This window comes from Mustela nivalis (assembly GCF_964662115.1).
Source record: "Mustela nivalis genome assembly, chromosome: 14".
In the NCBI taxonomy this organism is placed as follows: Eukaryota; Metazoa; Chordata; class Mammalia; order Carnivora; family Mustelidae; genus Mustela; species Mustela nivalis.
In genome coordinates this window covers 81,861,902-81,878,365 of record NC_139033.1, presented here as the reverse complement: position 1 = coordinate 81,878,365, position 16,464 = coordinate 81,861,902, and the positions used below count along the sequence as shown (strand labels likewise).

At 47.1% G+C, this 16,464-nt stretch overlaps 1 protein-coding gene across 2 annotated transcripts in view; it reads left to right on the top strand.

Annotated features, from left to right (window-relative positions):
• The window catches only part of LOC309847420 (tubulin alpha-3 chain), a 33,440-nt gene that overhangs the window by 5,693 nt on the left and 11,283 nt on the right, over positions 1–16,464 (top strand). The window contains exon 1 of one of the 2 annotated variants that reach the window (XM_082697630.1): positions 13,938–14,008. The exons of the other annotated variant lie outside the window; for it this stretch is intronic. Coding sequence (XP_082553756.1) covers positions 14,006–14,008 — 3 coding nt within the window. The 5' untranslated portion in view covers positions 13,938–14,005. Of the gene's footprint in view, positions 1–13,937; positions 14,009–16,464 lie in introns of those variants that run through there. 2 annotated transcript variants of the gene reach the window in all.

Here is a 16,464-nt window from a genome sequence, read left to right as displayed (position 1 = left end):
GTTTCCTTTTTTAGAGATTTTATTCATTTATTTATTTGAGAGAGAGAGAGAGTGGGGATGGGGGAGGAGCAGAAGGAGAGGGACAAGCAGGCTCCACACTGAGCTCAAAGCCCAGCATGGTGTTCAATCCCATGACCCTGAGATCACAACCCCTGCAAAAATCAAGAGTTGGCTACCCAACCAACTGAGCCACTCAGTCTTCCTGTCATTTCAACAGTTTTCACAACATCTTCACCAGGAGTAGATTCTATCTCAAGAAACTACTTTCTTTGCTTATCCATAAGTAGCAACTCCTTATCTGTTCAAATGTTATCATGGAATTACAGCAATTCAGTCATATCTTCAGGCGCACTTCTAATTCTAGTTCTGTTGCTATTTCTACCACATCTGCAATTACTTTCCCCACTGAAGTCTTGAACTCCTCAAAGTTGTGCATAAAGGTTGGAATGTACTTCTAAACTATTGTTGGTATTTTGACCTCTTCCCATGAATCATAAATGTTCTTAGTGATATCTAGGATGCTGGATCTTTTCCACAAGTTTTTCCACTTACTGTGCTTAGATCCATCAAAGGACTATCTATGGCAGTTAAAGCCTTATGAAACACATTTTTTAAAAATATTTTACTTATTTTTTTGAGAGAGAGACAGAGATAGCATGAGCAGGGAAAGGGGCAGAAGGAGAGGGAGAGGGACAAGCACACTCCCTGCTGAGAGAGGGAGCCCAGTGCAGGGCTTTATCCCAGGATCCTGAGATCATGACCTGAGCTGAAGTTAGATGCTTAACTAACTGAGGCACCCAAGTGCCCTTATGAAATGTATTTCTTTTCTTTTTAATATTTTATTAATTTATTTGACAGAGAGAGACACAGTGAGAGAGGGAGCACAAGCAGGGGGAGTGGGAGAGGGAGACATAGGATTCCTGCCAAGCAGAGAGCCCGACGTGGGGCTCGATCTCAGGATCCTGATCGCAACCTGAGCCGAAGGCACATGCTTAATGACTGAGCCACCCAGATGCCCCATGAAATATATTTCTTAAAATAAGACTTAAAAGTTGAAATTGCTCCTTGATCCGTGGGCTGCAGAATGGATGTTGTGTTAGCAGGCATGAAACCAACATTAACCTCATTGCACACCTCGATCAGAGCTGTTGGATAACCAGGTGCATTGTCAATGAGCAGTAATATTTTGAAAGGAATCCTTTTTTTCTGATCAGGAGGGCTCAACAGCAGGCTTAAAATATTCAGTAAACCACATTGTACATAACTGTGCTGTCCTCCAGGCTTTGTTGTTCCACTTACAGAGCACAGGGAGGAGAGATTTATCATAATTCTTTTAAAAAAAAGATTTATTTATTTATTTGAGAGAGAGGGAGAGAGACTGTGTGTACACGCATGGGGGAGGGGCAGGAGGAGAGAATCTTCAAGCAGATCCCCCACTGAGTGCAGAGCCTGATGTGGGGCCCCATCTCACAGCCTGTGAGACCACAACCTGCGCTGAAACCGAGTCAGATGCTTAAGTGACTAAGCCACCCAGACACTCCACTTTTTTTTTTTTTTAGCGTAATTCTTAAGGGCCATAGGATTTCTGGAATAGTAAATAAACATTGGCTTCCACTTAAAGTCACCAGCAGCATTAGCCCCTAATAAAAGAGTCAGCCTGTCCTTTGAAGCGTTGAAGCTAGGCATTGACTTCACTGTTCTATCTGTGGAAGTTCTAGAGGTCATCTTCTTCCAGCAGAAAGCTGTTTCTGTCTGCATTGAAAACCTGTTGTTTAGTGTATCCCCCTTCATGATTTATCTCAGCTGATCTAGAAAACTTGCTGCAGCTTTTACATTAGCACTTGATGCTTTACCTTGCACTTTAAGTCAAACCTTAAGCCTCATGAAGCAACCTCTACTGGCTTTGAACTTTGCTTCTGCAGCTTCCTCACCTCTCTCAGCCTTCATGGAATTGAAGAGAATTAGGGGGTTTCTCTGAATTAGGCTTTGACTTAAGGGAATGCTGTGGCTGGTTTGATTTTCTATCTAGACCGCTAAAACATTCTCCAGATCAGCAATAACGCTGTCTTCTTATTTCTCTGTCATTCGTGTGTCCACTGGAGTAGCACTTTTTCAAAAAAGATTTTTATTTATATGAGAGAGAGAGAGTGCATGCATGTGCGAGAGCATAAGGGGAGGGCCAGAGGGAGAGGGACAAGCAGCCTCCCCAGCTGAGTGGGAAGCCCAGTGCATGGCTCAATCCCAGGACCCTGGGATCATGACTTGAGTCGAAGGCAGAGACTTAACTGACCGAGCTCCCAAGTGCTCCAGGAGTAGTACTTTCGACTTCCTTCAAGAACTTTTTTCTCCCACATTCTCCACTTGGCTAACTATATGCCATAAGAAACTTAGGTTTTGGCCTATCTTGGCCTTGGGAATGATTTGCTTATTAAGCTTACTCATTTCTTCCTTTTGGTTTAAAGTGAGAGCTACATGACTCTTCACTTGAACACTTAGAGGCCATTGCAGGGTTATTATTTGGCCTAATTTTAATATTGTCACGTCTTAGAGAATAGGGAGGCCTGAGGAGAGGGAAAGAGATAGGCAAACAGCCAGTTTGTGGAGCAATCAGAACACACACAATATTTACCCACAAAGTCTGCCATCATATATGGGCATGGTTTGTGGTACCCCATAACTATTACAACAGTAACAGCAAAGATCACTCACAGACCACCATAACAGATACAATAATAATTAAAAAGTTTGAAATAGGGGTGCCTGGGTGGCTCAATGGTTTAAAGCCTCTGCCTTCAGCTTAGGTCATGATCCCAGGGTTCTGGGTTTGAGCCCTACATTGGGTTCTTCTGCTCGGCGGGGAACCTGCTTCCTCCTCTCTCTGCCTGCCTCTCTGCCTACTTGTGATCTCTGTTTGTCAAATAAATAAGATCTTCAAAAAAAAGTTTGAGATATTATGAGAATTGCCAAAATGTGACAAAAGACACAAAGCGAGTAAATATGGTTGGAAACACGGCACTGATAGACTTACTCTGTGAAGGGTGGCAATGCTCAATGCATTTTATAAGATTTATAAAAAAACTCAATAAAGCAAAGTGCAACAAAACAAGGTATGCCTGTACCAAGGAATGTAATTCTTGTATCATATGGTAAGAATATGTTTAGTCTTTGAAGAAGCTGCCAAGCTGTATCATTTCGCATTCCTACTGGCAAAGAATGAGTGTTCCTATTGTTCAGTATCCTCAGCAACATTTGGTAATGTCAGCATTTTGGATTTTTGTCATTTTAATGGGTGTGTAGTGGTATCTCATTGTTGTTTTAAGTTGCAGTTCCCTAATGACGTATAATGTTGAGGGGCACCTGTGTGGCTCAGTGGGTTAAGCCTCTGCCTTCTGCTCAGGTCATGTTCTCAGGGTCCTGGGATCCAACCCAGCATTAGGCTCTCTGCTCAGTGAGGAGCCTGCTTTCCCCTCTCTCTCTGCTTGCCTCTCTGCCTACTTGTGATCTCTCTCTCTCCCTGTCGAATAAATAAATAACATCTTTAAAAAAATTCTGTTAACATATAATGTTGAGCATTTTCATATGCATATTGGTCATCTTCTTTGGTAGGTGTCTGTTCGGGTCTTTTGCCCATTTTTAATGTGGTTGTTGGTTTTCTTATTGTTGAGTTTTAAGAATTCTTTGAATACTTTGTATGATAGTCCCTTATCAGATGGCTTTTGCAAATATTTTCTCCTAGTCTGTGGCTTGTCTTCTCATTCTTTTGATGGCTAATTGATTTTTGGCAATGGTTGTGAGCCAATTCAATGCGGGAAAAGAATAGTCTTTCAACAAACTGTGCTAGGACAACTGGTTATGCACATGTAAATAATGAAGTTGGCCCCTTACTTCACATCACACATATAAATTAACTCAAAATGGATCGAAGATCTAAATAGAAGAGCTGAATTATAAAACTGTCTTGTGACTTTGTTAAACTACATTTTCCAAAAAGATTTATTTATTTATTTGAGAGGGAGAGAGGGACAGTGGGTCCTGAGTGTGGCGTGAGGAGAGGGGCAGAGGGAAGGGGAGAGAGAAACTTAAGCAGACTCTAAGCTGAATGCAGAGCCCTGCATGGGGTTCAATATCATGACCTTGAGATCATAACCTGAAAGGAAACCAAGAGTGGGCTGCGCCATTGAGGCACCCTTTAACATTTGTTAAGTAGAGCCCTGGAGGCACTGGATGGTGAGCCTACGTTCAACAGAAGACCATAAAAAAGTTGAAATAGAAACGTTTATTACTTACAGGTTCTAGAAGGGATATATAGCATACCTTGAAGGGCCACACCGGGAGGTTAGGCCGGGGTTCAGGCAAAGAGTTCGGCAGAACCCGGGGTACATCCCTTTATTAAGGTCTACAGGTGGAGTGCTTTGAGATTCCCAGGTTAAGCCTGGATTGGTCGATTCAAATTCAAAAGAATGGGTTTTGGCAAACTTTGCAGAGGTCTTATCTAAAGAGTGCACAGGGGAAGGCCCTGGGAGGTGCCCTGAGAATGCTTATCACAAGGACGATTAAGAATCATATCAGGGACCTGCGAATCTCTGAGCTGTTATCTAGGGCCTATACTCTTGGGAGGGGTCAGTATCAGTTTAAGGCCACTGCAGGCTCCTTAGCCACAAAAAATAGTTGCTGAGGCAGCAACTTTATGGATTAGTTTAGATAAACTAACTCTCAACAAACTCTCAACAAACTCTGAGAAGGAAACAAAAGAGTACATCTTCATGACCGTGGTTTAGGAATCGTTTTTAAAATATGACATGAAAAGTTCAAGCAACCTAAGAAAAGTATGGATAAACTGGGCTTCATTAAAATTTAAAAATTTTGTGTTTGGAGGGACACCATCAAGAAAGTGAAAAGGCAATAATCCACAGAATGGGAGAAAATATTTGCAAATCATATATATGGTAAGGGGCTTGTATCCAAAATATATAAAGAGCTCTTACAAACTAATAATAAAAAGACAAGTAGGCTAACTTAAAAATGGGTAAAGAGTTGGGGGAGAGGAGTGCCTGGGTGGCTCAGTCAGTTAAGCCTCTCCCTTCTGCTCAGGTGGGGATCCCAGAGTCCAGGAATCTTGAGCTTGCATAGGACTGCCTGCTCAGCAGGAAGTCTGCTTCTCCCTCTCCCTTGACCTCTACCCCTGCTTGTGTGCACTCTCTCTCTCGCTCTGTCAAATAAATAAAATCTTTATTTCTTATTTAAATATTTTATTTATTTATTTGACAGAGAGAGAGAGAGAGAGAGCGCGCGCAGGGTAGAGGGAGAGGGAGAAGCAGACTTGCCACTGAGCAGGGAGCCCGATGTAGGTCTTGAACCCAGGACCCTGGGATCATGACCTGAGCAGAAGGCAGACACCCAACCGACTGAGAAACCCAGGTGCCCCTAAATAATATCTTAAAAAAAAAAAAAAAAAAAGAATGGGGGATGGGTCAAAAAATGGGTAAAGGATCATTAATGGAACAGATTGATGGTAGCTCTACTTGTGGTGAACATAGCATAATATATAAACTTCTCAAATCACTAAGTTGTACACCTGAAACTAATGTAACATTGTGTCCACTCTACTCAAATAATGAAAAAAAATATGAATTTAGATGGGTAAAGGATCTAAGTAGACATTTCCCCAAAGAAAATATACAAACATCCAGTAAGTGTAAGGTTTTCCGACGAAATAAACACTACACCAGGCAAAGTGGGTGCAAGGCAAGATTTATTAAAAACGCTCTCCAGCGAAGTTTCAGGGCTCAGGAGAAGGGGAGCCAGGAAAGTTGCGCCGGGAGGAGATGGGCACCCTCGGGCGAGGTTCCACCACTCTGGAACGCAGAGTGGCGGAAGTCGCGCCCAAGGCAGGGAGGAGGGGGCTTATAAGGGGTCTTGGGGAAAGCTCAGGGGTCTTTGGGCAAGTTTCCCTTATTTGGATATCCCGCCGCTCATCGGGATCCCATTGGTCCACAGGAGCCCGGGGCGGGGGTCTCAGATTCCTGCTTGGGCCTTTGTTCTCCTGTTCCAGCTCAGGTCTTGTGGCGGGAACTTTCGCCATCTTTGGTAGCCCCCTTCCTGCCAGCCCAACATTCCGACCTTTTGCTTAATATAATGGTGTCGGGGGCGTCCACTGGGTTCTGGCTACTTCCTGCTGACAGGGAGCGTCGTCATAGGGGTAGTCGGAAGTGGGCAGGCCCGCGAGTAGGGCTGGAGGAGGAGTTGATTGACGGATATTCGGGCAAGTTCTTGTAGGCGACCCTGCAAGTACCGGAAAAGACAGGGAGCAACTGAGATTAGAAGGAGGATTATGCATACAGGTCCTGCCAGAGGGAGCAGCCAGGTTACCCAGTTGTAGGGGTCCAGGCCCCAGGAGGACGTGTCTCGCCACCGTGCTTGGATCCGATCCCTGAGTTCCTTGATCGTGGAGGTAACTATATGATTGGTTAACAAAGTAACAACATTCTTCATTTAATAATAGGCAGGTCCCCCCTTTTTCGGCGGTCAGAAGGTCTAAGGCCTGTCGGTTCTGTAGAGCTAAGGCTGCCAGGCTGGTGATTTGTGTCTGTAGGGCTGTGAGGGAGTCAGCAACCCATTCCATATCATCATTCAGAGCTTGGGAGAGTTTGTAATAAAAGTCTATGGAGGTTCCTATCTCCGCTGTTCCAGTTGCCACCCCTGTGGCTATTCCTGCCCCTGTTATGAATGGGAGGAAGGCAGCCCTTCCTCCATGGTGTTGGGGAAATAGGATGGACCCCAGCTGGGATTCAGAGTAGATGGTGGTAGAAGGAGATAGTAGAATGAATATACAGCCCAGGGAGTCATTAGTGGTTAGGCAGTGATAGATTCCCGGAGGGCACAAGAGAAATATTCCCGAGGGAGTACAGTACTGGAGGGAGGAATTAGTGATATGGCAGCTGCGGTGGTAAGGGAGGACACATTAATAATATATATGTTTCCCCCGATGGGGCCCTTATGGACCGTATTATTTGTGGCCCTGAAGTTGGGGAGTGGCCAGTCAATAGGGAGGGGTATCCCCAGGACAGTAGAGTGAGGTAAGGTAGATAGGATAAAAGAGGCGGGGAAATGGCTGGAGGGCTATGATTTCTAAGAAAGGGCCGGCCATATAGTAATTCAAATGGGCTTAAGCCTGAAGACCCACGGGGCGTAGCCAGGAGTCTGGTGAGAGCCATAGGCAGAAGTGTAGGCCAGGAAAGATGGGTTTCTAGGGTAGGTTTGGTGAGTTGGGCTTTGAGCAGCCCATTGGCCTTTTCTACCTTACCCGATGACTGTGGGTGGTATGGGATGTGAAGTTTCCAGGTTATGTGAGGCTTTCAGCTACCTGTTGGGTTACACTGGAGATGAAGGCAGGTCCGTTGTCCGACTGGAGGGTCTGGGGCAATCCGAACCTGGGGATGATGCGCTCGATGAGTATTGTAGCCACTACGTCCACTGTTTCCCGGGCCATGAGGTATGCTTCGATCCAGCCTGTGAATGTATTTTATGGCGAAGCATGGGAGTGAAGTCCAGGTGTCAGTCTTCCCCCGGCTGATGCCCTCGGAGCTGTTGGTTAGGCCCTGGTCTGCAGATTCCTCCTTGTAAATTCACGGCGGAACAGGTTTTGCAAGCCCTGTGGACAACTTTGATTATCTTAGATAAGGAAGGATGATAGAACAATGGCTGAAGAAATTAGTGGAGAGCCTATGGGCCACTATGGAGGGATTGGTGGATGTCAGTAATCAAGGTGTGCACCAGATTGCCTGGCAGGGCAATCCTGTCCTGGATGTAGATCTACCCCTTATCTGGCAAGGGTATAGGCAGTAAAGTTGCAGGGTTTAAGTGGGGGGAGGTAGAGAGAGATGGGGGTTCTCTAGAAATAGCAGATGGAATAGCTGGAGACGAGGAGTCAGATGGGCCAGAGATCGGTGGCTAAGGAGGTCTGTGAGTCGGTGTGGAGAGTAGACCATGATGGGCTGCCCTAAGGTCATGTTGAGGGCCTTAGAGGGGGGTACTTGATATCCCTTGGCCCCCAGAAAGTTAAGTAGGGTGGAGGTGTCGTCTTGGGAGACCGAGAGGGAGGGGCTACAGAGGAGGAGGTCATCCACATATGTAGTAGAGTACTGGCCTTAAGGACGCACTGCTGTTAAGTCTGTAGGTCTGGCCGAAAATGTGAGGGCTGTCCCTGAACCCCTGGGGTAGAACAGTCCAAGTTAGTTGTCCAGAAGCATGCATGTCAGGATCCTCCCAGGTGAAGGCAAAAAGAAAATAGGAATCAGGGTGCAAAGGGACGGTGAAAAAGGCGTCCTTTAGCTCCAGTACAGTAAAGTGAGAGGTGTTTGGGGGAACGCGAGACAGTAGGGTTAGGAACGACTGGGTGGAGGGGGACCACGACCTCGTTGATAAGCCTAAGGTCTTGTACCAGTCGATAAGCCCCTGAGGGCTTGCGTACTGGGAGGATGGGGTGTTACAGGGAGAACTGATGGGGATCAGGAGTCCCTGACGTTTAAGCCATTCTATGATAGGTTTCAGGCCCCGGAAGTGGGCTAAGGAAATAGGAAACTGAGCTTGAGAGGGAAACTTAGAGTTATCCTTAAGCTGTACTTTAACCGGGGTAAGGTGGGAAGCAATGATGGGTTCCAAGGTGTCCCACACCTGAGGGTCTACAGTAGGTAGGTCATCTGGAGTGAGGGTCGAGGGAGTGGAGAGGTGTAAGATGAGACGGGTTGAGGTGGATAGAGGGGAGGAAGGTGAGAGACAGATAGTTGCCCTCAGTTTCTGGAGAATATCCCTACCCAGTAGAGGGACCGGGCAGGAAGGAATGACTAGGAACGAGTGGGAGAAAGGGAACCCATCCAGGCTACAGGTAAGGGGAAGGGTCACCCTAGGGTTGGAGGAGGTCCCATCGATCCCCGTAACAGTAATTGGTGAGGTTCGAGTAAGTCCCGAGTAGGAAGGCAGAACAGAGTAGGTAGCCCCCGTGTCCAGCAAAAAAGAGATGGACTTACCCGCTACCTGGAGCGTAACCCTGGGCTCGGCCTGGGTGAGAGGGGTGGCCGAGTCTGGGCTTCGTCAGTCGTCCTCCAATCCAAGCAGTTGAAAGGCCGGACTTACTGTCTCGGGGGGTCCCCCACGTTGAGGCGCCGAAGATACCCCGAGGTTAGGGCAGTCGGATTTCCAGTGGCCCATCAAATGGCATTGAGGGCAAGGCCGAGTTGGCGGCTTTGGATTGAGGCACTGGCGAGCCCAATGTCCTTCGGCCCCGCATTTGAAACAGGCCCCCCGGCGGGGTGCGATTGGTTGCCCCTCTCTGCTGGCTCCTGGAGCCGGCCGGCCGCAGGGCTGCTACCAAGGCTTGGGTCTGCAACTGAACCTTTTGCTGGAATATGGCTTGTCGTTTAAGCTCAGCCGCCTCCTCATGGGAATTAAAGACCTTAAATGCCATTTTCACCAAGTCAGAAATGGGGGTCTGAGGGTCCTCCTCAGCCTTCTTTAACTTTCTCTGTATATCCGGCGCCAATTGAGAGATAAAATGAGTAGCCAGTACCGTGGCCCCCGCAGGAGAGGCAGGGTCCAAGTGAGTGTACTGGGTTAAAGATTCGGTCAACTGGTTAAGAAACATGGTGGGGTTGTCGTAGGGGCCTGGACAATCTCCCTAATCTTGTCATAATTAACGGCCTTATTAGAGGCTGCCCGCATGCCGGCTATGAGACACTGGACCATGCGGTCGCGGCGCCAGTGGCCATCTTGGCCATCGTGATAATCCCAACCTGGTTCTACATCTGGGACCGCCCGGGCTCCAACTGGCATGGCAGCATCAGTGAGCTGGACCTGATCCGCGTGCTCCCGGGCAGCAGCCTGGATGCGTTCCCTCTCCTCTGTGGTGAGGGTGGTGGTCTGGACCACATGTAAATCATGCCAGGTGAGGTCATAGGCTTGGGCCAGATATTGGAATTCTTTAATATAGTTATCAGAACTGGCCGAAAAGGAGCCCAAACGTTTCTCAATTTGGGAAAGGTCCTGTAGAGAGAAGGGCGCATGAACTCAAACAACTTCCTCAACTCCAGCAACCTCCCTTGGGGGGTAGACTAACTCAGCGGGGGGCTTTCGAGCCCTAGTGCGGCTGGAGCCACACAGACACATTCACGCAGTCAGGCACTCTTCAGGTTCAAACAGATTGGACACCCTCCCCTTTGGGTATCCCTGGCTAATGGGAGGTGATCAGTCTCCCCTTCCATTCTTTACGAAAGGATCTAGCTCAAACAGTAGCCCTGCGGCTGTTACAACAGAATTCAATTAAGCACAAAAGGTGTTTACCAACAGCAGATTTCAAAAGCGTAAACCTAGTTCTGGCGACCAGCGCTCGGGTATTTTATCCCATTCGGTTAACGGTTACCAAAGACTTTGAATGCTACCTTAAGAATGACCCATTAAAACTCTGAGACACACAATTAACCAGCAGTTCTAGTCATCTCTTTGCTAGCAGATTTTAACAAATAACAAGAGCCTATTTGACCTTCAGTAAACTTTGATTGGAGTTTCCCGTTTACTGCGGATAAATTTGTCAGGAGTTCGGATAGGAGTGGGGAGGGGAAAAGGAGGGGTAGACGAGAGCGCCGGTTCAGAAATCCTGAATTTAAGGGACCTTGGGGTGAAGGATCGCGGTAAAGAGGAGGAGGAGGAGGAACCAGAGGCCCTCTTGTCAGTGGATGGGTGAAGCTCTCCGGGGGTTCAGAGAGAGGAGACGGGGAGGAGAGGTCCGAGTCTTTGGGAGCAGTGGGTGGCAGGGTAGGGGGAGGGGAGCAGGCCAAGAGGACCTGAGAGGTGGAGCAGTGAGAGCAGAGGAAGGGGTGAGAGCGCAGAGTCCAGAAAGCTGGACATAAGGGACCTTGGCCCATCTGCCTTGGTGTCTGCCGAGGTTATTTAGGTCCATGAAAATCTGATAGTTAAACGTGCCTTCCAAAGGCCATTGGGACTGATTGTCTAATCGGTATTGTGGCCAAGCGACAGTACAGTAATGTCGTTTTCGCAGGTCCTGGTCCAGTTCCAGGGTTTTAAGATTGGCCAGCAGGCCTAAAACACCCCCAGGATGTTTTAGGGTCGAATTTGGATTGGGAGGTCCCCACGATTCGTTGCCGGGCAACCCGAGGGCTGGAGGAAGGCGTCCCCTCGTCCACCACTGGGTTGCGGAAAAACTGTGTTGACTGCCGTAGAGGTTAGGACGTCTCCCAGCCTCTCGGAGTCACGGAGGTCACCTGGTGACCGGCGGAGTCCACCCTGACGCAGCCGCGATTAGGGCAGGGCTTCCCGGAAGGAGACGCGGAATCGGGGAAACTCACCACAGCTTCGGAAGTGGCGTTAGGAAAGGCAGGTCCCGTTCAGCCAGGGAAAGGAGAGAGCCTCCCCACTGTGTGGGGGCTCAATCTCCTTCCCGGGTTTCGGCACCAAATGTAAGGTTTTCCGACGAAATAAACACAACCCCAGGCAAAGTGGGTGCAAGGCAAGATTTATTAAAAACGCTCTCCAGCGAAGTTTCAGGGCTCAGGAGAAGGGGAGCCAGGAAAGTTGCGCCGGGAGGAGATGGGCACCCTCGGGCGAGGTTCGGCCACTCTGGAAAGCAGAGTGGCGGAAGTTGCGCCCAAGGCAGGGAGGAGGGGGCTTATAAGAGGTCTTGGGGAAAGCTCAGGGGTCTTTGGGCAAGTTTCCCTTATTTGGATATCCCGCTGCTCATCGGGATCCCATTGGTCCACAGGAGCCCGGGGCGGGGGTCTCAGATTCCTGCTTGGGCCTTTGTTCTCCTGTCCCAGCTCAGGTCTTGTGGCGGGAACTTTCGCCATCTTTGGTAGCCCCCTTCCTGCCAGCCCAACAGTAAGCACATGGGAAGATTCTTGTCATTGTTAATAATTAGTGAAAATCAATCAATCAATCAATCTTTAAAATATGTATATATATCTAAAACATAAAAATATTTACTGAGAATTAAGTCTGGGGAAAAGTTAGTGACCTCCATCCTAACCACGCTATGAGTAAAAGGTGTTTGCTACCCTGATCTCTACCTCCTGATGTTTTGTGACCCTAGACAGAGGACTTGTCCTTCCTCGTCCCACACCCCAATCCTGTTACCACTACATTGCACCTCTGACCTTCTGGAATCTGAAAGTAGTAACAAATAAGTATTTATTAATTTTTTGTAATTTTTAAAGTAGGCTCCATTTCCAATGTGGGGCTCAAACTCACCACCCCAAGATCAAGAGTCATGAGCTCCATTGGTTGAGCCAGCCACTCCATTGGTTGAGCCAGCCAGGCACTCATACCTGTTCTTAATTCAGTACACCACACTGAGCTTCTCAACACACTAATTCTTCTTATCTCCACACCACACTCTACCTGAAATCTGCTCAAGCAAGGGAGGAGTATGGAGCTGAACAGCTGTTCCCCCTGAATGCATGGTGGGCATGTTGCAAACCCAGACCATTTGAAGTGCCATTGTGAACATTACCTCATACCTCAACGGACCTTGAAATGGTAGGCAGGGCAGGAAATCTGCATTTTGCATCTGTGTTTTTGAAAAATTTTACATTAATTTATAAATTATTATAATGTATTCTATGTTTATATTACTATACATACTTTGTATTTATTTATTTATATTCTCAGTATTTAACTCCATTTTGGTCCGGTCTTCCATATGACAATTCTACTTCATTCAGGTAGTACTTAGAAGAACCAAGAGAAGGGGCTCTTTTCTTCTGCAGGGTAAATACAGACTTTCCCACGGAGCAATAGCAAGAATGGGGTAGTGAATCTAGCGCATCAAACTCCCTTCTAGGAACCTTGCAAACTCTGCCTGTCCTTTTACTAAGGTGTGTGAGTGGGTGGGTGGGTAATTCTTTCGCTTTCTGCAATGTGAGGTCTCCTGCCCCTATCCTCACCCTGTGGTCTTATACACTCCCTAATTGGCCAATCCAGTTTGCACCTGTGGTTGGTTTCCAACCCACCCAGTAAAGCCAAACTCCTTGGTCTGGCCACAGTCATGCTGGCCCCACCCAGAACCTTCCATGCTACCCTCTTCACCGCAGTCCGCGTGCTCCTGGCTGAACCTTGCAACTCTCAGACCTCCTTGTCCCCAGGCCCTCTCTGCCCATGCCATCTAGGTCTCTTTGCTGCTTGGAAAACTCGAGATACTTTCTTTGAGACCTAGATAAATGCTGTCTCTTAGAAGGCAGAACTGATCTTTCCCTCTTTCCTAGAGTTCCCCAGCCACTTCCCGCAGGGAACCTATCATGTGGTCCACATCATCTCCTCTTCTTGCAGAAGTCCAGTTACATTTGCCCCTGAGAGATCCAGGACTTAAAGATTCTTACCAGCCCAGGTTTTTAACATCAGCATCAGTAAAAGGCTGCTAAAGAAAAAAAGAAAAAAAAAAAAAAAACAAAAAACAAAAAACAAAACACCACCCTAAAATGTTTCTGCTCAAGCTTAAGTATGCAAGACCCTTTCACCGTTAACAGCCCTTGTCACTTCCAATACTCCTGTAAAAGTATAAAACTAAAAATGTAGGAAGACTACATTTTACAGATGAACATATGGGGCTCGGGCGATGTAAACTACGGTAGCATGGCCTCCACCCCCCTAATCAGGGGCGCCCCGCTGCCATCCCTCTACAGTCGTTCATTGGGCATTAGCCTGGCAGCTTCCTGCCAATGTTCCAAGAGACACTCAACCTCTGCATTCCCACAAGCTTCCTTCGCCGCTTCCCGCCCAAACTGATGACCAATCAAAAGCGATTTCGCAGGTCAAGAAAATAGTCAATCACGATTTAGATCCCGACGTGGGACTCGCCCCCTGCAGTGGTCGGAGCCAATGACATTCGCGTGAGCAGTGAGCCAATCAGGACGCGCGATGCGGCGTGGAGGGCAGGCAGTTGGGCGCGTGGCATTGCGTTGAGAGGAGGTGAAATCCAGCGAGCCACCGGGAGGCAATCACAATGGTATGACGGGAGGCTTCGGCAGGGGTGTCGGGGGCCGTGGAGCTCTGGGGGGCAGATCCCGGTGGCAGTGGGGCGCGAGGGTGACCCTGACTCCGCAATTCTGGGATGCTTGTGCTACCCAGGAGCGTGCGGGTCGGGGGTTTGCGCCCGCTGCCCTCGCCCTTCCAGACTCTTCCTTCCTGGAGCACCACTAGGTGCTGCATTCGAATTCGCCGACTTGTCTCTGTTACTCTGTGGGCTCACGAGGGCGCTTACAGGAATAGGCAGTATTTACAGCGTCTTGAATTAAGGATCATAGAAAACGCATATATATGCTGAAAAATCTTGCTTCCTTCATTAGATAAGGCATTTATTTATTTATTTATTTATTTAGGTTGGTTTATGCTTCGAGTTTTCTTAGTGCAAAACCAAGCAAACGAGTAGATACGCTTACATTCCCCTTTCTTGCACGGAAAGTAGCACACAGTGGGTGCCTGGGTGGCTCAGAGGGTTAAGCCTCTGCCTTGGGCTCAAGTCATGATCTCGGCCCTGGGATCGAGCCCTGCATCTGGCTCTCTGCTCAGCTGGAAGCCTGCTAACCCCCCCCCCCCCCCCCCCCGCCTACTTGTGATCTCTCTGTCAAATAAATAAAATCTTTTTTTTTTTTAAGTAGCACACAGTATACAGTCTTGCACCTTGTTTTTGCATTGTAGAAAAAATCCAGCGCCCTCGGTATCCACCCACAAAGATCTGCATTGTTGTTTACGGCTGCATAGTATCCTAGTGTGTGACTCCAGATCATACAACCTGATTGGGGTCGCTGGATACTTGGATTTTTTTTCCAGTCTGTGCATGTGCCCTTTCTAACTGGTGTAGGTGTATATGCGATGCCAGAAGTGGATGGCTGTGATTTTGTAGATATTATCAGATGCCCTTTTATTGGCAATATATGTGAATTCCTGACTTCCTACAACAGGCTAAGCTTCTGCCTTTAAGTCATGCATTTTTATATCCTCAACTCATGGATCTACTAGGTAGTTGGTTGAATTAACACGTTAATAGTTTGCACATCAATTGAACCCAGCCAACGCCTCTGTCATTGTGTATTTCTAAACAAGCAGTGCCCAAGAGGACAGCCTTAGGTGGAGAGCAGCCAGAACAGTCTTAAGACAGGACTTCACATGGTCCAGTTCAAGTTTCACTTGTTCCCAGTTAACTGAGGCTGAGACTTCATCCTGTTTCCTCTGCCGATTACTGTGGTAGCTTGCAAACTTTGTGTGTGTGTGTGTGTGTACAACTATACATATATACAAACTATATAATAATTCACTATATAATAATTCATACTAACCCCTGCATTCTCCTTTTGTAAAATTTGGTTTTGAGGTATCTCTTACTGGTCATTGCACAGCATGAAATCAAGCTACTCAAATAAATTCCTTGCAAAGGTGAATTATTCCAAATATAAAGGAAACGTATCTTGTTACCATACAGGTAAAAGGAAGTTTCAAGATTAGAAGATATTTGCGCATTTCATCATTTTTAGGAGCTATTGTTTTTAGCAAAGGCTTCCTCTTAAGAGAGAAAAACCCCATGATTTGTCCAAAGATTTATGATTTATCAGAATCATGATTTATCAGAAGAGCTCTTCCACCATAGTTGCTTGATATGTTACGGTCTTCTCAATTTGAAATGCCTGAAATTTGATTTTTTAAAATTCCTAGTACTGGGGCGCCTGGGTGGCTCAGTGGGTGAAAGCCTCTGCCTTCGGCTCAGGTCATGATCCCAGTGTCCTCGGATCGAGCCCAGCATCGGGCTCTCTGCTCAGTGGGGAGCCTGCTTCCCCCCCTCTTTCTCTGCTTGCCTCTCTGCCTACTTGTGATCTCTGTCAAATAAATAAATAAAATATTTTAAAAAATAAATAAATAAAATTCATAGTACCTAGCTGAACAAACTAGATTAGGAAACCGCTGGGGAGGGGGAGGTGGTGGCAAGATGGTGTGAATATATGTTGGCCATTCTCGGTATTTTGTGTTTATTAGAAGGGTTTGTGTCTGAAGATGAATTTATTGGGAATCCCAGCAGCAGAAATTTTGCTTAAAATCCAACTTTGTGCATCCTTGAGCCTCATCACAAAGTTGAGTACCTTCTGGAGAATTTGTCCCTGCCTCTAAAGGTAATTTTTTTTTTTTTTTTGGCTCACTATTGCAGTCTGGTTGGAATCAGAATTAGACTTATTCGCTGTGATATAGTCCCTTGTCTTTCACTTATTAAAAAAAAGGCCAGAAGCAGAATTTGGGGCCTCAGACCATCCGTCCTAAAAGCTGGGAGATTACAGTGTGGGGTCAGGAAATTAGAAATAACTGGAAGTAGTTTGAGACTTTTGTTTTAAAAGATTTTATTTATTATTTGACAGAGAGAGAGTACAAGAAGGGGGAGCAGCAGGGAGAGGGAGAAGCAGGCTCCCCACCGAGCAG